This window comes from Rhipicephalus microplus, chromosome 6 (assembly GCF_043290135.1).
Source record: "Rhipicephalus microplus isolate Deutch F79 chromosome 6, USDA_Rmic, whole genome shotgun sequence".
Lineage (NCBI taxonomy): Eukaryota > Metazoa > Arthropoda > Arachnida > Ixodida > Ixodidae > Rhipicephalus > Rhipicephalus microplus.
In genome coordinates this window covers 106,839,019-106,862,388 of record NC_134705.1, presented here as the reverse complement: position 1 = coordinate 106,862,388, position 23,370 = coordinate 106,839,019, and the positions used below count along the sequence as shown (strand labels likewise).

The following is a 23,370-nucleotide window of genomic DNA, read 5'->3' as shown; positions in this document are numbered from 1 at the left end:
CTTGCTCGAGCTGAACGACGTCGCTTGCTTAGGACTCGACGACTTGATGGCGGAACGGTGGTTCGCGGAGTTGTGGCTGCGGCCGCTGCCTAGGCTGTTGTGCTACGGGGATCGAAATGAGTCTTTGACGGTGTGTGACATCACGGTGAAATTGTTAGCAAGTCTTATCTCACGTATGTATTTATTTCACCTTGCACGTATTTCTCATATGCATATGTATTCATCCTCAGCCACGCGTGACTCACTATTTTACATACTTATTGTGAAGCCGTGGGCACACACCGTGCTGAAGACTGTGTGGCTGGCGTCTGCGATGCCTGTCATCCATCTCTTTTGTTAGAGCAGATTTAGAAGGATTGTGCGAGATGTGAAGGTAAGGTTATTTGTGTGTCACATTTTAACTCTTGCTTTTATATTAACGTGCACGTATTTGTCATATGCGTGCATCTTCATCTTCCCTCACGTGTGTCTATTTTTACTGTAATATTGTACGTGCAGCCGTGGGAACACAACAGGCCGAAGGCTACGTGCGCTGGCATCTGCAATGCCTGTAATCTATCGCTTCTGTCGGAGGAGCTTCCAATGTGTGAACAAGATTTTACAACGAGACTGGACTTGTACACTTCAGCGTGAATTCACTTAAGAGAATGGAGAAACTTCAGTGTATGTAGACAAACAAATATTTCGATGTCTCACTTTTGTCTTTTGTTGTTGCCGTGACTGCGAAAGCAGTTACATATAGGTGGCTAAGTACTTTTTAGCATGTTCGTTTCTGCGCAATTTGTTGCTCACTGCGCAGAAAAACAGGCGAAAAAAGTATTACGCCTTGTGGAAAATAAACAAAAAATCATTGTGTGAACTCGGGACGAAAGTTCATCCGATTGGAGTATTTGAGTGGATCAACCATTCGTCCGGCAAGGTACAACTGTGAGGACTAACGGTTGCCCGGTAAGGTGTAAATGTTGGGAATAACTTTTGCTCTATAAGGTGCACGTGTGAAGACGAAATGTTAATCCTTTGAGGTGAATTGTGGGACTGATGGTTACTCACTAATGTGTAATTGTGAGGACTAATTGTGAGCCCCTCGAGTTCGTTTTTGTGAACTAACTGTTAGACCCGGTGCCGTTAGTCCTGAGAGATATTAAGGATTGTGGCAGCCCCATTAGTCCCCAAAAGGACGTACCACACAACCTTTTAACAGACTTTTGCCTTAGAGTGTGAGTTATTTTACCTTACGGATTCCACACACGGAGTGCTGCCACAATATGTTAAGAGCTGCAGGTAGTACTCCTTGATCAAGAGAACCCATTCAATTTCAGTCAATAGAGATGGTATATGCCACACTCTGGTATGTTTTTGAGATGTTGAGAAATGCAATCGACTGCTCAATCGTTTTAAGACTAAATTATTGACTGCATGATAAATTGTTTCTATTTAACTCTAGTAAAACATCAAGGTGTTCGCATCAAGCTTGGAAGACAACTTTTAGAAATAATACCACCTGGCTTTCTTTCACTCAGGAATTAAGTACAAATGAAACCATAGGAAAAAAATGCTATGGTATCTTTCTGCTAGGCTCACGTTAAGAACTGATGGTGAAACGTTCTTGTTGAGTCATGCTATCTTATAATGATGTCTACAAAACTAACAGCACGTAGTCCGGGTGTCAGGAAGCAGCCGCTGGGGCATTGTGACGTTAGTTTTCCTGCAGTTCTAAGCACTTAAATGGGGAAAATTGATTCACTTGTTCTTAGAGAAAGCTTCCGGCTATGTGCTTGGGTCCCGACAAAAGGCGATTATTACCAATAGCGTAGAGAAACTTCCTGACCTCGTACTGGCAGACTGCCATTTGAATGTTCGCGAGTTAGCTGAGACAGAATCTTAAAAGACCACGTTGATCAAGTCTTGCAGATATTTCGCGCTTGAGAAAGCTGTGGACGCGATGCGAGCCGCGTTCGCTCACTTTGGACAAGTGCGTCCTTGACAACAATTAGGAGCATTGTTTAAAACTTTTTATTTGTATTTCAAAGGAGGTCCAGCGTTGTTTCGCGACTGTTGACAAAACATTGATTGACTGGTACACACCAAGGACAAAGAACAGTCAAAGCATTCGAGTGCACTCGGGGAACCGGCTCCGAAAAACGTGGTAACTGTAGAATCGGCCGCAAAGGTGATTACCACAGTTTTTATAGATTCTATCCGTGCGAACTGCATCGACTACCTTTGGAAAGACAAAAAGGTGACAGTGCCCTTCTAAGCCAAATTACTGGGCGGATTTAGCTCCGTATTGCGAAAAACATCCGCATTTGGTGAAATAGAGGTGCTTTTCTACTTATACAATGTGCTATATTACAGATGAATCATTCCCACGGCCAAATTGAACAAACTGGGCTTTGTAGTGGTGCCCAAACAAGCGGTTGTTTTTCTGTTTTGGTCCGGAGAGACTTTTGCAAGCAGAAAAACAAGGAGAGTGCATTTCTTGGTTTTTCAATTAGAAATTGTCAATCACTGCTATAAAGTTTCAGTTGGATGAAGAAGTAGTCACCTCTGGCTCGCAGCCACAGATGCCTACTATGCAATTCAGCAGAAAAAACTTTTTTTCTAGCCAAATCAAGAAGTACGGATATCGGATGGGGAAGGTTATTGAGGAGAAAGGGAACTATGCTGAAAAATAAATGGATGTCATTCGAAAACCTTTATTTTTTCTTTTGAAGGCTGAGTACTTATGGGAACGCTCTCGTACTTTAAATTCAGCTTGCAACCTAATTGCAAGTCGGCGCTGCCAAAACTACGAGGGTGCAAATTAAGGGTGCAGAAGTGCTGTGCCCATGGCCATGTAAAATAAACAACAAACCAAGAGGTTTTGCAATGTTTTTTGAAGACACACAAATTTCGCATCAGTAATGACTGTTCGCGGTGAGCTGACAATGTGCAATGAGACTAGGCGCTTCTCCAAACTAGAACATTTAGACTCAATGATGCAGGGCTATAGATCTTCACTACGCCATCAGTAAAAATTAATCTTGCCCCAAGGAGGGGCCAGAGTTACTGAGAATTACGGAATCGTATGGAAACACAGAGAGCTTGACCGTAGGTCATAGACGAAATTCAACCATGATTGTTTTTTAGTATTCACGGCCGTGTTCGTTACTGTTTTTTGCGTTCTTACCTGATGTAGTTAAACATATTTCTTCACCTAGGTTGAGCAAACCACAATTGGTACTAGTCTGACTGACCGCTTTATATTGTGAGCATGGTTTGTAGAACTACCAAATAAAAAATATGAAGAACATTTGTGAGGCTCAATTATAACGTAGTTTGTCTTGGGATGAAACACTTACCCTACTTGGACCAGGAATTGGGCCTAATGGTTGTGGATACTGCAAAGACTACAGAATTAAAATGTGGAATTAGTTATGCCTATATGAAGAAACGCAGGATTCTACATGTAATTTTACAAACATGTTTTACATGTCGCAGCAAATATAGTGGAGTAACCCATATTTTACTGAATACAAGCTTTCATGAAAGTTTGCCTGCACATCAACAGAAAATATCTCAGAAGAGGACAGCCTTGAAGTGTTGCAGTAGTCTTTCCAACTTTCCAATGCATTATTCATCTGGCTGTACTAAAGACGACAGTCTTTCTTGTGGACCTTCGATGTAAAAATTTTAGTCTTTTGTCTGTTTGTCTGTCTGTGTGTCTGTCTGTCTGTCTGTATGTACGTATGTATGTATGTATGTATGTATGTATGTATGTATGTATGTATGTATGTATGTATGTATGTATGTATGTTGTTCTGTCTGTAAATTTGTCTGTTTGTCTATTCTTACCGACATAGGGTACTCGAAACGGACGACCAAATCCGTAGCGACCACCAATGTTGCTGAACGTTGAGCGTTCATGCTTGTGCAGTTGTCAATGAAAAAGCAAATATTGGGCATGTCTGGGGCACTCTAAACCCACGCATATATTCTGCATATGAATCTCTTACTAGAAAACGCATACATAGGTAATTTTAAAAACCGTAGCGCTTAACACGCTGCGCTTACCATGCAACGCTTGCATGGAACGGGGAGTGTTTCCAACGCTTTGCAAAGACGAGATGATTGTGACACCTACCCGTCCCCTCGCGTTCTACACCTTATCACATCTGAGACGGGTGCGCACGGTCATGCGCTTTGTTTTCCAAAAGAAACTGCCAAATGACGCTCACGTCTCACGTGTGACGTGACTTGATGCGCTCGTTCGCCTCCGCTGCACGATCGAGGCACTCTAACGCAGCGCCTCCGGAATACCATTCACCGATGTTCTTCCGCAGAACATCAAATAAATGTTTTGTTCACTCTCTCCACACGCAGGACTATCGTCTTTCGACGACATTTGCAGATTACATGCAGATACGGGGCCAATTTTTTTACCTTCGTGATTTCAGACTAGCATTGCTGTCACAATATGTCGTAAACTGCAGGTATACATCTTGGAGACGAGAACACATTTCAGTTTGACTGATTGCATAGATGCATGTGATATCAGAATACGGAAGCTTTCTATCACACTCTGGTATTTTTTCTTGGTGTGGAGAAATGCAGTCGACTGCTCAATTGCTACCAACATCCTCCTAGACTAGACTAGTGCATGCCTGATAAATTAACCCCCCTTAACTTTACAGAAACTATAAAGATGTTCGCATGAAGCTAGGGAGGTAATTTGCAGAAAACAGACCACCTGGCTTTTCTCTATTGACCAAACTAGTACAGATGTATAACCATGGTTAGAAAATTCTATGGTACATCTGCGTTGTGCTTACCTAACAAACTGCACGAGAATTATGGGTGTTGCGTCGCAACAGTGGTTAGCTTATCACGATGTCAACTGAATTCAAAGCACGTAGTCTTCATTTGGGAAAACAGTGACCTATACACAGTGACTTGAATTGTTCCTGCATTTCTGAGCACTGAGTTGGGTAAAAAATATGGCCTTGTTTTCAGAGAAAGCACGTGACTATGCGCTTCATTTTTCAATGCAAGTGCGTTTCCAGTACCCCATGTAGGACTTTCTAAGCTACAGAAGAATATAGTACTTTTTTGGGGTATATCAACGCAGAAATTTTGGTCTTTTTGTATTTCACTTTGTCTGCCAAACGATTCAGCCACACGCCGAAGGTTTAGTCAGTTGCTTAACACCTAGCCATCTTCATATGTAGACATTGTCATCCTTATCTGGAAACTTGCACAGATTGTCGACTGAAAAGCAAACATTGAGCATACCTTAAGCACGACAACATAAGCATGACGTGTTGGGTTTGTTTATTAGAAAATTATTGGTTCGTTATTAGGAAGAAAAACGCTAGACTTTCTTATGCCGCGCTGAACATTTCGACGCCTGATGAATGAGTGCTGCCACCTACCAACGGCTATGTGTTCTACAGAATCTTCTTTTTCTCTACACAACTGCCAGATGGCGTCTACGTCTCAAGCAGCACCTTTTGATAAAACACAATTGTCTTTCAATCACATTTGCAGCAAAGGAAGCAGATGCGCGGGAAAATATAGCCTTGATATTTAATTACGAAATATCAAGCGGAAATGGGTAGCTATCGCCGAATAATGAAGACAACATTTTATGTTTTTAGTTATTTTATTATCTTTTACTTTTAGAAATGCCAAAAAAAAGAAACCTGCAGGGAGCCACGGCATTGTCTTTACTTATGCAAAAAACTCTATCCCGGTTCTGCTATTCAAAATCGACTCCTGCTCCTCTGGCAGCCCAGCATTGAAGATGCTGTACTGCTTAGCCTAATATTGGTAGACAGTATTGCGGCATTGAGCTGGGCTATGGATTTCCAGAAAGTGAGCCCGGATGCTTGAAGCTGTGTGCCTCTTAAATATTCCCACGTGTTCAAAATTTTGATAGGACTCTAGTACGCTATTCGTGAAAATCATTTCACTATTTTGGACGTAGATCTACCAAAAATAGTCGCTCGACCTGTACCTCTCGGAGAGACTATTCCGGTGGTTACGCCTTTGTATTTGGATATCTGTTCCACCTTGTAACAATCCGTGAGGGAATGCCTTTGTGTAATTTCCACTGAGCATGGCAGTGAGAAATATAATTTTAGATAGTCACTTGGTTATGATGGTGAGGACCACAGCATTTAACATACGCAGAATGAAACTGTTCACTTCTGTCAACTTGCCGCCACGAACCAATGTCAAACATAAGCAACACACCCTGTACGCAATAAGGCTGCGCTTATTCTGGCAGCCGTGTGCTACATCTTGAGCTAGTCGTGATGTTTTTTGTTGTTGTTACCAGGCATGCACGTATACCATGACTGTAATGATGCCGTAGCCCCTGCCTCTTAAAGTAGTTTTCATTATATAATAACCGTGTCTCCATCACGTATCCTCACAATTGTTGCAGTCAATGGCGTACCAGGCCACGAAAACGAAAGCCAGTAGTCCATTTTGTGAGAATTTATGTTTGGTACCAAGTGCCCGCCTAGCTGCGTTCGCCTGCATTGGGCCCGTCGACCACACTGCGGCTCATAAACTGGTAGAAGACCACTTTGGGGGACTTCCACGGGTTTGCAAGAAACTTCATATGCACAGTCGTGTCCGTTACCTGGACACGACTGGTGCAAAGGTTGAATTGGCTGAACGCTTGCTTTATGATAACGCTAACCACCTTCGATCGTCTGGCGTACACAACGTGAACACTAATCAGTCGGTTATTACTTCAAGTTCGCAAGTGTTTTGTGACTTATTACAGCAGTTTCCACCATGGCCGGTGGTTCCTGCACAGTTCGCAGTTCCAGTCCGGTTGAAGTCATCAAGTTTCCCGACAGATTTCGAGAACCATTTTAGAGACAACGTTATGCTCTTGTAATGGCAGGACATAGTCAGGACGGGCATCCTATCACACATTGACCGCCTTGTGGAGTACTATTCGGCAAGAGTGCACATGATTTCACGTTGCCGTGTCCAACTGGCAGAGCCTCTTCGAATCGAACATGCCCTACTAAGTGTCTGAAGTGCTGCCGAATTTGCCAAGAAGTCAAGCCACAAAGCCAGTTTACAGTTTTTCCACTTAAGCTGCTGCATGACAAAATTCCAAAGCTACCAAAAAGAGCCGCCCGCATCTTGTTTCATAAGACTAGAGACAACCAACAACTACTAGTGGAACGTGTGAAGTCCTAGCCTTTGTCGAGCCCAGATTATATCCGCTACGACAAAGCGGCAATATTGAAGGCAAAGCGAAATGGACAACTGAATACAGCACACAAGTTCTGACCAATAAACTTTGCATACAATTGTACACCGCTTGAAACTCTTTCCCAAGCATCAGTGGTCTACGCAACGGGTTACTGACGATATTACAAAACGATCCCACTACTTCACCCACTTATCACCATTCGCTGGGAGGATAGGCTGTAATACTTTGTAAAGTCAATTGTCCTGTTTTTTGTGTATTTCAAATTCTCGCCTAAAGTAGAATTAGGTCACTTTCCAGGTGTCAGGAGTCACGCACAGTAAGTATACGTGTTAAACACTGCTTTTTTATTGTGAGGCCGATTTGCAGCAGTAATAGACAGTATAGGGAATATTGTATGAATTTAAAAAATAACATAATTTTTCTTGAAGTGAAACTATTACCAAACTAGGACCAGGAATCGGGCTTAATGATGCTGTAGACTGAAAAGAGTACACCATGATATGAAACAGTTAGCAACGGCTGTAAGCACAAAAGCACGATTGTGTGCATCATTTTGACAACGCTATTTGCATTGTTACAGTGCTGCTTGTATAGTGACCGATATTTTATTGAAGACAATTTTTCGACAAGTTGTATGTACCTAGCTCTGCAATGGGTGTCTGAGAACAGCATAGACTTCAAGTTTAAGCAATATACGCAATACAGTAGCCTTTTAAAGTTCGTTACCGCCACTCAGGTGACTTTGCTGCGCTGTAAGTAGAATTTTCTAATAAGGGAACGGAATGATTGATTATTTGGTGAGGTTTAACGTCCCAAAACCACAAGATGATTATTAGATATGCTGTAGTGGAGGACTCCGGAAGCTTTGACTAACTGGGGTTCTTTAACGTGCACCCAAATCTGAGCACACGGGCTTGCAACATTTCCGCCTCCATTCGAAATGCAGCCGCCGCTGTCGGGATTTCATCCCACGACCTGCGGGTAGGCAGCCGAGTATCTTAGCCACTAGACCACCGCGGTGGGGCTGTGGGGAAGGGCTGCGTGATTGAAGCTAGTCTTTAGTTTATATTTTTATGAAACATATGCTGCCTCAATAGTTTTGTGTATGCACGTATGGCTGGGTGAATTCACACATGTGCTGCGGCAATTTTTGTGAGCTACTGTTACTAGTTCTTCATTTTAAGAACTTGCTTTCGTTTGGCTAATGAAATTGGTGCATGTTATATCAAATAAAGTTTGTTCAGCACAGGCTCAAGTATGTTTTATTATACTTTGAGATAGATTCAAGTACTCACTTATATCCACTGCCTTGAAGCCTATATTACGACAAACATGTTGGGATAACCACTTCTTAGTCTACTCAAACGATCAAGATGTTTGCATTGAGATTCAATGGCAAGATCTAGTCAGCTGCAATCATTTTTATTTCTTTTCTTAAAGAAAGTGTCAGAGCACTATTTTAGTTAAAGTTATTTCGGTATGAAATATCTAGCGTAACTATATTGTAAGTTCATTTGTAAGATGGCATGATCGTGGTCGCCCGTAATTGTTTATATAAACGACACAACCATGGGCCAACAACCGTATACACGAAGCAATGGTTCATGGTAATGTGTTTTTACAAACAGAAAAACAAAACGCCAGAATGATACGTTCACACTTCAGAAGCCGAGAAAACCAAAAAAAAATGCCAGGGTGGCTTGAAAACAACGTCCTCTCGCGTCTGGTCTTCGTGGATGCCACCGCCGCTCTGGCTACTTTAGGAATTCATTATATTGCCATGTTCGCTTTCGAAACTTTGTTATCGCCCCGCCGCGGTGGTCTAGTGGCTATGGTACTCGGCTGCTGACCCGCATGTCGCGGGATCAAATCCCGGCAAAGGTGGCTGCATTTCCGATGGAGGCGGAAATGTTGTAGGCCCATGTGCTCAGATTTTGGTACACGTTAATGAACATTGGATGGTCGAAGTTTTCGGAGCCCTTCACTACGGCGTTTCTCATAATCGTATGGTGGTTTTGAGATGTTAAACCCCACATATCAATCAATCAATCAATCAATCAATCAATCAATCAAGCTTTGTTTTCACCCCGTAACACTACAAACAGCGCAAACTGCACCTACGACGTTCGAGAAGCTTCGAGTATGTAGTCGATTGTTTAGGTAAGATTACGCCCAATTTGTGCACATTACATATTTTTCCGGAACCTACGTCGCCGCTTGCGATAACGCTATATTATTCGATAGCAAGGGTATAAATTCCAACGCGCTTCGCCACTTGTCAGTTGATCGACGGCCAGCGCCCTGTTCGCTGCTATGAGTGCCAGTGACCTGCTGTAATCTGACTTTCCTTTTGCGTGGCCACAAGTTCGGCCCAAATAAACAGTTTCATTTCCGGCCTGAAGTCTGCTCCCTTCGTTAACCTCACCACGCTGGCACATCTGATGGAGGTGCTGCCTCTTTCATGTACCGGACACCCCCATCAAGCCGTGAACCCAGCCCAAGCCGGAAAGAGTACATCGACGCCAGCCCCGAGCAACGAACAAGCCACCGGCAACTTGGTGTTCTACCAAAGTACGGGCCTCTACCACTAAAGACCCGACAGAGCACGTCGCTGACCTCAGACACGGCGAACAGCTCCCGTGCAAACTGAACCGATTTTGCTCCAGCAACTCAAGGAGCCACCAACATTCCGAGGTACATCTCTCAAAGAACTGGATCATTGACTTTAGATATACGACCATGTCACTGCGTTTAACAACTGCAGCACCAAGTACAAGCTGCGATCGACATGCCCACTTTTCTATGGAAGACTCCGCAAAAACACGGTTTGAAAACCGGGAGTGTTCATTCAAGACCTGCGACGATTTCCGCGGCGCATTCCTGCACACCTACGCGAGTATTGTCCACAAAGAGAAGGCTGCTTGCTTGCTGGACACCCGGGTGCAACTCCCGAATGAAGAAGTCGCCATCTCCACGAATGAGATTACCCGACTGTTCCTACTTGCTGATTCTGACATGGTCGAAGACAAAAAATTCGGGCGCCTATGCGGAGTGGTAAACAAGAACTCTTCGCATGACTTGTACGCAATCCACCCTCGATGGTCGCCGAGTTCCTCGCGGATGTTACAACTATAAAAAAGGCGCTCGAGATGCGGAGAAGGCAGCATGACCACCACTGAACGGCAATGGACTACACCGACGTTCACGCTCACAGAGATGATGATCTACGTGAGACCATCCGCGCGGATGTGCGTGAAGAACTGCGTAAGATGTTTTAGGAGTCAAAGCCTCGAGTGGTCTCCATCAATGACATTGTTCATGAAGAAGTCGAGCAAGCGTTGGTAATTACCGAACCTTTCGCGCAGTTTCATCGTGAAACTATGAACTACGCTGCTGCAGTGCGTCGTAGCGCTCCCCCACCATGCCCAGGTCAAGACGCCGTACCACCGCAGTTCCACCGCCAGACACCATCGCCACCATCACCAGCGCCATACTACCCACTTGCAGGCCGGTGCAAAGCACCGATGAAGACAGACGTATGGCACGCCCCCGATCACCACCCATTTTGCTGCCACTGCGGGGAAGCTGACCACACTTACCACCACAGACAGTACCGACAGATGGGACTGCGCGGCTTCACCGTCAATGCACCACGTGCACAGAAAGAGAACAGCCACGTGACATCGCTGACTACCTGGCAGGAACGCATTGGACACCACAAAGTCTGACCCGTTCTCCGTCGAAGTCTGACCCGTTCTCGGTCTCCTAGCCCATATCCGGGAAACTAAGGGTAGCAACCGATGGAGATGTGGTGCTGTGCGACGAACTACCGAACACTTTCCTGCGATGACAATGCCGCGACGAAGATTTCCAAACACGGTGCCAACCAAGCAAAGACCTGATGACGAAACCTCACTTACCGAAGGTAACCTGACGCCGCAACGTGGAAACAGCGGGACAAGCTGACGCAGCCGTGACCCAACGCCATGACGATAGTTATAGCGCGAGAACGAAACGACGACACAGAGACAAGAAGGACACGAAAGACCTTAACTGGAACGTGAGAAGGTGAACTAGCGATCTAGACGTTCTTATCGACGGCCACAGTGTGACAGCTCTCGTCTGTACTGGAGCCGACTATTCCGTCATCAGTGTGTTGTATGCCGCGAAGTTGAAGAAAGTTAGGGCAGATTGAGAAGGCTTTGACATCCGCACAGCCAGAAGTCATCTTGTAACACCGGCAGGAATATGCACAGCGAGTGTCTCCATAAACAGCCGTATATACCCCGCTGACTTCGTCGTCCTACAGCGTTGCTCGAGCGATGTCATCCTTGGCATGGACTTCTAATGCCTCCATGGTGCAGTCATCAACATGAGAAATAAGACGATAACGTTATCCACAGAAGGAGCACTACCGGCGTGTACGCCATCAGGGACCCACGCCTTGAATATACTGGAAGAACAAGTCAACATTCAGCCTCGATCTAGTGTCTAGTGACCTGGAAGGCGTCGTTGAAGGCACTCAGCATCTGTTGGTTACCCACAGTATTTGCGTCGTAAGAGGAATTGCCCAGCTGCGGGGAGGCAAAGCAATGGATATGCTTATGCTTAGGAACAGCCTGTGTGTGTGTTTCTTTTCTAAAAGTTCTGGCTTTTTTGCGCTGATAAATCTGTCTAAATAATCATGCACCGACTCGCTCAAGCAGCAGTTTAAGCCGAATTTTAGCAATGAGTATAAACACGTGATCAAAGGAACGACGGTCGCATACATCGAAGAAATTGTGGAAGCCACCAAAGCTTTCGCCCTTGTCGATTCTGTGGAACCTTTTAAGAAATACCAAGCCCCTCCGTCATCTTTCGACGTCCATTCGAGCCTCTCGAATAATAAAAAAAAAGAACAGCACAAGGCCCGGCTCTTGCATTACGTTGATTGCTTTTCTTCAGACAGACAGACAGATAAACTTTAATTGCATCCTGAGTAGAAAGTACCCAAGAACCCACCGAGGGCTACACCCGCAACGGGGTCGAGGACCAAAGGTTCCCGATCGCTTCACAGGCTCCCTGGACCGCCCCGAGTTGTTTCGCATGTTGTGGATATTCGACGCATTCTAAAAAGTGTATCTCGTTTACGTGATGTCTCCTTGTTGAAACGCGCAAGTGGGAGCCACATCAAGTGAGGGAAGGTGGCGAGATAGTCGCATGCCGAGCAGTTAGGAGAAATGTCCCTATACAGCACCAAAGTTGCGGCAACGGAAAGGAGCTAAATTGGAGGAGTCGGTGGGCTATCTGCTGCCTCCTTGTTAGCTCCCTGTGTGGATCTGGAAAGGATTTCCTACCTAATCGGTAGTGCGAACACAACTCATAAAAGGTGGTCAACGGGTCCCCGTTGGCGACATTACCGCTCCCCTCCCCCTCAGTATGAGGGAAGGTCTTTAGCCCGGGGCGTAGAATGGGCCCTCGCGACCGAGCGTGAGCCATTCTGTTGCGGTTGGTGATACCGGAGACGGAGGCACCTATGTGGGCGGGGAACCACGTCAACTCGCGAGGAAACACTGCGCCATTCATGAAAATTCTGTAAGCAGCCAAAGATATTCGGTTGGTGTCAAAGGACCTGTCAGCGCTCATGGAATCAGAAAAAATAACGATGGATCTTAGTCGGTAGCGCTAAAAAGATAGCAACCTTTTCAGCTACCCCGATGGACGTCTTCACCGAGGTGGCACTCACGGTGCGTCCACTCATGTCTACCACTGCAGCCACAAAGCTATTCGGTCCCGACCTAAATGCGTCTACGAAGAGTGCGTTTTAGGGGCGAAGCTGCTTATGGCGTGGCTTGTGCGTTCCTCGTAGCACGTAACCACCAGTGGCACATACCCGAAACAGCGGTCCTTACAATGTCTGATGGATGGGGGCACTTGTATATGTTGAATACATGATGAAAAGATGATTATGGGCTGGAGTGAGACGCTGTGCGGACGTGTTTCGCATGAGCTCCGGCCCGGTGACCGACTATCGGCGGACGCGCTTTTTTGTGGACTTGCTGTCAGTAGACTCGTCTGCAGGAGGTTTCCCTGTACCTACGGACACCACTCGTTTAGGCAAGTTTGTCCCCGTTTTTGGAGTTTCCGAGATTTTACTATCAACCCCGTGGTGGCAAGGCTAGGCCTATCTCCTAGGCCAAGCCTAGGCCGCGTCGCCAGGCGTCTGAGTTGCGCCCGGTGACCGTGGGCCTTGTTGGGCTGAAGATGGAATACTACGTCGAAGGGGAGACTATAACACCCGAAGATTTTGAAGCGGGAGAGTGGGCTCCAGTGCTGAAGGCACAGGACCGATTTAAGAAGAGTCAGCGTGGCGACAATGCCAAGAGTAAGCCTTGCGAGACGCTGGCCGGCAGCGACGGGCGCAAGACGCACGGAGCGACGCAAGTCAAGCTGGGGAAAGCGCCGGTATGGAAGAAACGCGGACCGTTTCTCAAGTTGCCAGCCATGGATTTCAAGATTGTGTACAGGCCCCAGAACTGGGACTTGAGTGTTGTGACAGCGAGAGAACTCGGATGTGCACTGAGAGCAGCAGCGCGTCTAACGAGTGCGATTGCCGCGGAAGAAAACATTGTGCGGGTTAATGGCACAAACAACACGTTGACGGTGAGCACACCGTGCATAAATCGCAGTGGGGCATATGCGACTGTGAAGACGCTCAAGCTGGGTGATCGTGACCTGCCGGTTTCGGCGTTCGTGGCGCCGTCGGAGAACTCCGTGCGGGGAGTGATTTACAGTGCTTATGATGGATGCCCAGTGGAAGAAGTTCGGGAGGGATTCCTGAAGAAAAATGAAGGCATAGACATTCTGGACGCAAGACCTCTGGGAAAGTCAAAGGCCATTCAGATTACGTTCGGAGGAAAACGCATACCTCGGCAGATTACTTACTGGAACTGTCTGTACGCTGTGATCCCGCACAGGAATTTAGTCGAGACCTGCTACAACTGCAGACGAGTTGGACATCGAGCGGACGTTTGCTATCGTCCGAAGAGCAACCTATGTCACCGTTGCGGGAAGGACCATCCTGCCCCGCCAGGAGGAGAGCCACCTACATGCACGCCGGAGTGCATCGTGTGCCATGGTGCGCATCACAAAAGGAGCCGGAACTGCAAGTTTCGCCTGGCTCGCAAGCCACCGACAGGCCGGCAGCAGAGCATCGAAAGAGAGAGCGAAGCTGGCAACGACAAGCGGTTCTCGAGGGCCACGGAGCGGTCACCGAGGGGTAAAGAAGGCAGAAGCAAAAGCAGGGACCGGTCGAGTTCCTTCCCGCCATTGCCAGGGCGCGGGGGCGGCCAAGATGGTGGACGAACATCCTCTACCAACAGCTGTGGACGCGACACCAACAAAAAGGTGAGCTTGTCAAGCACGGCCTCCCAGAGCAAAACCGCTCGAGAGAGGGAGTTAGCAGCGCTGGTTCAGCGACAGGGAGACTTGATTAAAAGAATGGAAAACAGAATTGCAGAGATGGAACGCGCACTTAGAAACGACCAACCGCTGGGGACACAGGCACCAGCAGTGCAAGGCCTACAGAAAGCGATGCAAGAGGCGTCTGCTCGCGTACAGGAGAGTGCAGCAATGGAAGCGGAGAATCGGGGGACAGTGAAGAGACCACTGCCGGGGGATGAGGTAGCTAACACAAAACGATTAGCCGGAACGTCACCAGTAGACATGCCACAGCCTGTTTTTAAGGTCATTAGTCTTAAGTCGGATGTAACAACACCTGCGGATAAACTAGACAAACAAGGGAAAAGACAGGATAGGTTGGAGGCTCGAGTCAAAAAGATCGAAGCCAGATTAGACACAATAGAGGAGCGTCTCGGCATGCTCTCCACTGAATTTAGGGATTCTCAAACCCAGGTCATGGGCATGTTTCAGCAGCTTCATAGTTTATAGGAGGCAAGACTGCCTCCCGTGGGTGGCCAAGTGCCATTAGTCAACCTGGTGCCTCATCATGGCGCCTCGCCAGCAAATTGAGGTTTGGCAGTGGAACTGCAGGGGCTTTCGTCAAAAGCGGGATAACCTGCAGTTGCACGTACAAAATCTGGGCAGTAAACCAGACGTAATAGCCTTACAAGAGGCTAGTGGTTCCGTAAAATTACCTGGATTTAAGGCATTTACAGCGCCAGGAATTGATTCAAGGGCGTATCACGCGTCTTCACAGCCATGCTAGTCCATCGCAACATCACTGTCATTCAGCATTCCGTAGATAGCAGTAGGGAAGACTATGTCTTGCTAGAGATTTTGCCTAAACGAAAGTATGAGAAGAGTCTGTTTTTACTTATTGTGTATAGTTCTCCAAAAAATAAAGGATTGAGCTTGCCACGACTCCTGATTCAAACTGAACGGTTAGCAGCTCGCACTCCGCTTATAGTGGTAGGAGATTTCAATGCGCCTCACCCGGAGTGGGGTTATATTCGAGCCAGCCCAAAGGGCAATCGGCTTTGGCAAGTTGCCCGGGATCTGCGATGGACGCTGTTAAACAATCCACAAGATCATACAAAGATAGGCAACAGCAAAAGCATGGATACCTCCCCAGACCTTACGTTTTTTAGAGGCATCAGTAATGCAAAGTGGATTAACACGGGACAAGCCCTAGGAAGTGATCACTATATCCTTTCCACTATGTTTAGCGCTGCGAAGCATAAAGACAAAACGTGAGGGGGCATAGAATTACAGATTGGGACAGATTTAGGAAAAACAGAGCAGACACTGTAAACGGGAAAATTAATGCCCTGGATGCATGGGTACAGGCGCTCAAGGAGGATGTAAATAATACCACGGTAAAAGTGCCAGTCGAGCAGGAAGAGTTTACCGCTAACTCCAGACTATTACACATGCGGGAAGCGCACGTGAGTCTCTTGAGAAGGTGGAAGAAGCAAAAACATAATGCCGTCCTTCGCAGAAGGACTGCCAAGTTAGAACGTAAAATCGAAAATTATACCATTGAGTTGCAAGCCAAGCAGTGGGGCGAGATTTGTGATCGCATGAACAGACAGTTTGGATGCAAAAAGACATGGCAGCTGTTAAGGCATGTTTTGGATCCGGCAGCAACAAAATCGGCGCAACGGGGACAAATGACTCGGTTAATGCATCAATATGAAGGCACAATTGGAGAGTTTATACAGGAACTCCGAAATCGGTACATACCTGATGGAGTAGACGGTTGCTTACCACACTACTCGGGGGTGGAAAACTAAGACCTAGATGAAGAGTTCACAATTGTGAAGGTGGAGTTTGCCATGGGGCAGCTGCGTACTACGTCTGCCGCAGGTCCGAATGGAGTTACTAATAAACTACTGAGAAACCTAGATTTCAAATCGGTCGGGGCGATCACTGACTTGATAAATGAGTATTGGGTGGCAGGGGAGATCCCAGCACAATAGAAGCATGCTAGAATTATATTTATTCCGAAGCCAGGCAAGATACTCTGCTTGGAAAACCTGCGCCCCATATCGCTGACATCATGCGTGGGCAACTTTGTGGAGCACGTGGTTCTCAACAGGCTTCAGAATTACGCAGAGGACAAGGCCATCTTTCCCCCAACTATGATAGGTTTCAGGGCCAATTTGTCCACACAGGATGTCATGATACAGTTAGAACATGATGTAGTCGATCCCGGGCATGGTACGGGCACCAAAGCTGTATTGGGGCTTGACCTGTATAAAGCTTTCGAGAATGTTTCGTCGGGAGGCAAAGGGACGCCGCAGGGTTCAGTTTTGTCACCATTCCTGTTTACCATCGCCTTAATTAAAATACCGCCGAGGCTGGAGGAGATACCGGGACTCAAAAACGCATTTTATGCAGATGATATTACTCTATGGGTAACCAGGGGTAGTGACGCGCATCTGGAAGAAACACTGCAACAGGCAGTTAATATTGTCGAAGAGTTGGCAGGGGAGGCGGGACTTTCATGCTCTCAGCCAAAGTTCGAGCTCTTTGTGGTTCGGGACAAACCCAGAGAGCTACATGCAAGACACTATATTCCGCCACCACCGTTAGAGGTAAAGGTAGGGGGTAGGCCGGTAGCTGAAGCTCGAACGATTAGAATTCTTGGCCAATATCTGCAAACAGGAAGAATAGGGTGGCCCTTGAAAAACTTCAGACCATGGTCAATGCTACTGTCAGGCTAATCAGGAGAATCGCTAACCGTAAGAGCGCGGTTAAAGAAAAAGAACTCTGTAAGCTGGTACAGACGTTTGAGCTCAACAGGATTACTTACGCGACACCTTTCATGAAGTTGGATGCCGCAGAAAAAAGTAAGGTCGAGGCTAATATCCGGCAAGCTTACAAGGCAGCGCTTGGGTTGCTCAACAACGCACCTACAGAAAGGCTGTTAAAAGTAGGGGTACACAACACCCTGGATGAATTATGGTGGGCGCATCTGGTGTTGCAGCACGCTAGGCTTTCGACAACCAAAGCGAGCAGGATTATATTGAAAAGGATTGGCATTGGAGCAGAGGCTCCCACTGGGGACACTAAACTTCAGGTGCGGCGAGAGTTACATAAGGTCCTGTACATAAAACCTTTGCCCAAAAATATGCATTCGATTCACCATACGCAGCGCAGGCAGGCAAGAGCCAGAGCTTCAAACGTCGAGTACGGCGAGTACAAAGCGGCAGTCTATACAGATGTTGCGGAATATAAGGACAACGACGCTTTTGTGATTGTGGTGGTGGACAGGCGGGGGCGCTTGGTCGCCTCTGGATCGGTCAAAACCCGCTCCTCGGAAACTGCAGAGGAAGCGGCAATAGTGCTAGCTATAACTAATTTGCAGTCTGATTTGATTTTCAGTGATTTAAAGACAGCCATCCGAAATCTGGCGAGGGGCAGAATATCGGCGACCACCGCACGATGTCTGCATGGGGCCACGGGACGAGAAATTAGAGGAATGGAAATTGTCTGGGTACCAGCACACTCTCGGAACCCTAAGAACGAGGCGGCTCACCTGAATGTTCGAGGTTTCGTTAGCCGGGTAGGTGAGCCGTCAGTTCCGGGGAGGTCCGCAAGAGATGGGCTGGTGTCCTTTCATGACATAAATAATCATTATAAACTAGAACGGAGGTTTTATCCGCCCCCGCACAAGCGGTTGACTAAGGCGCAGGAATGCGTCTGGAGAAAACTGCAGACGCGATCTTTTCCCAACCCTTACGTGTTGAACAAAATGTACCCGGAGGAGATTAGGCCGCAATGCAAATGGTGTCAGGCTGTGGCAACATATGATCACATATTTTGGGAATGTAGCATAGTGCCGCCGCCGGTGGATATTATGCGTGATCGCTCTCTTGAGCACTGGGAGGCCGTGTTGACCAGCTCAGACCCAGTCGTCCAGTTAAGGGTCGTGGGGTGGGCCACACAGGTCGCCGCCAACCTTGGGTTGATGGCCATCTAACACGGAATCATCCTCAGTTGCTTTCTGACGAAATAAAGTTTTTACATCCATCCACCATGATGAAAAGTTGTAAGATGGCTGTGCTTGGAGTTTTCTCTAGACATATGAAAGGACGAACGGACTCACACACGCATGAACGGATGGACAGACAGAGGGATGGCCGCAAAAAGAGATGGACGGACAGACAGACGAATTAACAAGCAGACGGGTGCACCAAGGATCACACAGATAGGTGGACGCAAGAACGAATAGACATACAGACTGACGAACGCTGCGCCCCACCAATCATCATTTACTCCGTAGATATGCTGTGATTTGTTTGGTTCTGCTATTTAAACGAGAAAGAAGGGCTTCAGCCCTCGCGCTTCTACCCTGATTATGTACCGCATGCAAGTTTCGTGGTAGTGGATGAACCATTATTGGCAACCTAACAGCGTCTGGAAGAGGAACTGCTTTCTCTTTAGTCAGAGGAGAGGTGATACCTGTTCTGGACAGAATCGCCTTGCCGGCTTTAGTGCACGAATGTCTGAAAATCTTGGCAATGTGCTGCGCTTCGATTAATTTGTCAAGCTTGTTATGAACACCTAATGCCTGGAGTTTCATGGTACTCGTTCTTGAAGGAAGGCCCAAAACCTTGTTGACAGTTTGTCGAATGAAGACTTCTAGTCTGGCTTTTTCGGCAGTAGTCCAAGAGTCATAACATAAAAATCATGACATGTATGTCACAAATGCCATGATTTACAATTGATTGTCCTTCCAGCTCTTGCGGTGGCTTTGTTCACATGGCATGTTGCAAAACTCGTATGATATTGCACGTTTGCACAGCAAAACAAGCGACAGGCCCTAACATAAAAATCATGACATGTGTGTCATGTACCAACATGACTACATGCCACGCTCATGATGTGCTTGTGGCCGTCTCGTTAGCGTCGCAAATACCAAATTCAGTATTACAGTACGTGAATAGATTACGAAGGTGTGTGACTGGTGCAAACATGGTAATCATGAGACGCGTGTAACGAAACAGCAGGGCTACATGCTACGCTCATGAGGCGCTCGCCGTTTCGCTAGCTTCACATGTACTAAACTCAGTATTACTCGACGCGAACAGACGACATATGTAAATTACACATCCAAACGTGACAATCACGACATGCGTGTGATGTAACAGCACACGCAACATGACAACATGGCCGTTTCGCTAGCTTCAAATATGCGAAGTTTTATATTACATGACGCCAATTGGTGACGAAGGTATGTGCCTGGTGCAAACATATTAAAATATGAGATGTGTGTCGTGTGAGAACATGACTCCATGCCACAGTCAAAGCACCAATACATTTTGACGTGAGGCGGTGCGCGTGCTTGCTGGCATTCCTTTCGTCGCGTCACTCCGGCATCGCCATGTAGGGTGCTGGTCCTGCCATATACTCGTAGGCGCACGCCACGCTGTGTTGCTTTGACGCATGCGCGTTTCAGCGCGTCCAGCTTACCTCTGTCAAAAAAAGAGGGAGACGCAGTGTTGTCTGGATAAAGCAACGGCACGAAATGCAGCATGTCGCAATTGGTGCTGAATGCTGTCGGTTCGCGCTGACGGACACTGGTCGCGCCTGGCGTCAAACTACAGAGTGCTCACGTTTTGCTAGCGTATCGTCGCTGTGCCCTGCGTGCGCGCGCGTCAACACTACATTGGAGTATACTGGGCCTTCACGATGCGCTTGCGGCCGCTTTGATAGCTTTAAATATAACCAATTTGGCGTTACGTCATGTCAATGAATGACGAAATGTATGACTGGTGCAAACATGATTATCCTGACATGCGTGCCACGTAAGAACATGACATCATACCACGCTTATAGCATGCTCGTGGCCGTTCGGCTAGCTCCCCATGTACTGAATTTGGTATTACGAAACGTGAATAGATGACGAAGGGGAACGACACATCCAAACGTAATAATTATGACACGGAAGTCATGTACGGCATCATATACCATCACCTCTTAACGTTTTCAGATTTTAAAGTTACATATCAACATTTCTCATTTGTGCTTCGCATATCATCGATTCCCTCTGTACGTTGGATCTTCCAAGTTTTACACTGAAGCAAATTTTCGACTGGGTGCCTTCCCGTTTCCAGTTCACTCGATCGTTTATCGGAACACACAGTTTTTTATTTGAGTTAACGTGAATAGAAGACAACCAATGGGATCTCATTATTCGAGCAGCATGAGCTGCGTGCGTTTTACGCCAACCTTGCGCCCATCAAAGAGAGCACGTGAAAGACAAACCAAATTAAGCACCCCTGCCGTATATTGCTAAATGCAATCAGACAGATCACTGCAACTGACCCCAATAACATGTCTGTGAAATTGAAAAGACGCGCAGGCACACTACGTAATGCCGTCTTTAAACGGCATGGTAATGCAGTTTTACCTCATGGAGGTGACCACTAGTGCGTCTCAACCTATTTTGCGGAAGGGTGACCAATTTTTTAAACCAGAATGGGTGCGCATCAGCCGTCAAGATTAAAATGCCAATTCTTGGCGCCCTGATACCTGTTTTCCGCAACAGATGAGCAGAATACAGATCCACAGAACGGTTCATCGCGCACAAACACGTATTCGAAAGAGGTTATGAAAAACTTTCGGAGTAAAAATTCTTGCCCACATTGAGGCCGTGCCAACCGTAAAACGGCGGCAGCTGCAGCCATTCTATAGAGGCATGATGAGCTGTTGACGGTCGGCGATTCAGAAGGAGCGCTTTTCTCGCACGCCCAACAAGTTTAACGTGGCAACCTTTTGGGGACACATAGTGCTCGTAGTGCGCCCTTGTGTTACTAGTTTTCTTTGGTAAGTCTCGAATTAAAAGTACATTTCATTGAAAATTATGACACTGATACTAGTCTCGACGAAATATTTTTTCGGAAACAGCAGTTTTCTAATTTATAATTAACGTAGCTTATAGACCAACATATCAAAGACACTAGATCTCTTAGTGGGCGCCACCCGAAAATTGCATGTTTCTCAGATTTTTGGAGGGAAAAAGCTGGCTTCACTACTGCTGTTAAAGCATTGCAAGAGCTCCCACTCAAGCAACATTCTCAAACCTCCTTGCATTGCGCAGTTCGGGCCTGGACAAGCAACTTTGGGCGAGCCAGCAGGTCAAGCAAGCTGCCAAGAGATGCGGTCTCTCCGTTGGCACCTAGGTGGGACCCCATCCCACAATCTACCGGAAATTAATATAGCCTACATCTCTCTCTCTCTCTCTCCTTGAAGAATTCTCGATTTTTGTTTTTCCATTGTGTTGCGGTAAAAGCAGCTGATTGGCTTGGTAGGCAATGCTCACGAGCTCAAGGGAAGAGCGCATGGCCTGCGCTCTGTGGCGGCTGCCTACAGTCCCATAAAACGACAGTTGAGTTAAACACGTCTGCTTTGGGTGCCATCTATTGGCGAACAATGTCAAAAGACAAGCGCTGCTAGATTATGCTCCGGTATCTCAATGAGCGATGTCACCAGAAGCGAACATGCTTTCTTTAGCTCCCCCTGGATGGTGCGGTAGGCCGCGGTGGCAGAGCGCAGACCGCAGGTTTACGTGTTCCCTCTCACAAAGGGCTATTGTGTTTCTCTGTATAAAAAAGCTACAGAAGGCTCTGATATAACAGTTTGCTGCTATCTTATCCCTATCTTAATGATGTTCGCGAACCTGTTTTTCATAATGGTGCACATACACTACTGCTTATAAACAATATAGGCAGTGGCGATGTCTGCACCCCCACCCTTCTGCTTACGAGGCAACAATACATATATTGTGGTAGTATTTTTATACCAATGAGTGCCTAATTAGGTTTACGGTGAATTGCTTTGAGGTCTAGTTGTAGGACATCTGCCTGCTTGGGGACAGCCAGGCTCAAAAGCGCATAGCTAACAAAGAAGGTTAATCAGGTACATAGTTTACTATATTTCATTGTAATAAACTTTTTATTGAGGAGAATAGGTTAAATTTCTTGTGAAAGTGTTTGCGTGGAAAACAGCCATGTATTTACCGGACAAATAACGTAAATAATAGCGAAATACCACCATCGCAATCGCTACAGGCGAGCAAGAACCTGGCTCGTTCAACCACATGGCACTGCCTCTGCTAGTGAAATTAGTGAAAAGAACTTCGCCTGTTTAGAAATTCGAAGAAAGTAGGTTTCACGCTTCACAAACACACGCGTCCTGTATGCATGCTTCACAATGGAACATAAAACATTGCAGTAATATTGCGTGGTACAAGCTTTCATTGCCAATGGGCGTCAGAATATGTGATTATAATAATGGCTTCATGGTTGAAAACCTGTACCTCACTTCTACAGTTGCACACCCTAATGCGCCTACTTCCTTAAGACCACGTAGTGGGTGCATAGAAAATTCGAAAAGGTTTCATGAACCAAGTTTTTGAAGTAAGCACTAGGAACAGGATATCATCATCGAGTTCAACTCTTAAAGGCAAATCATTAGGTTCCCCAATTTTTTTTAAAGCTTTACACATTCTGACAGAGATGACGCTGCATCGTCAGGGCTTCCATGCGGCTGAAAATGCAATTTTTGTTTCTTGCGCAAAAATTATTTCCTGCAAATATATCGCCAATTTTGTTATAAAACTTTGTTTCCCACCTAATATGACGTTCTGTGCATGAAGATGCTGAGGTACACTCAAAACATCGGCGGCCTTCTTTGTGTATTAC

The 23,370-nt window shown here is 46.5% G+C and overlaps 1 protein-coding gene across 1 annotated transcript in view; it reads right to left on the bottom strand.

The window, feature by feature from the left end:
* Positions 1-23,370, bottom strand: part of LOC142765973 (uncharacterized) — a 150,336-nt gene that overhangs the window by 88,802 nt on the left and 38,164 nt on the right. Inside the window, exon 5 of the mRNA XM_075867781.1 lies at positions 3,342-3,389. Within this exon, the coding sequence (XP_075723896.1) occupies positions 3,342-3,389 (48 nt within the window). The remainder of the gene's footprint in view (positions 1-3,341; positions 3,390-23,370) is intronic.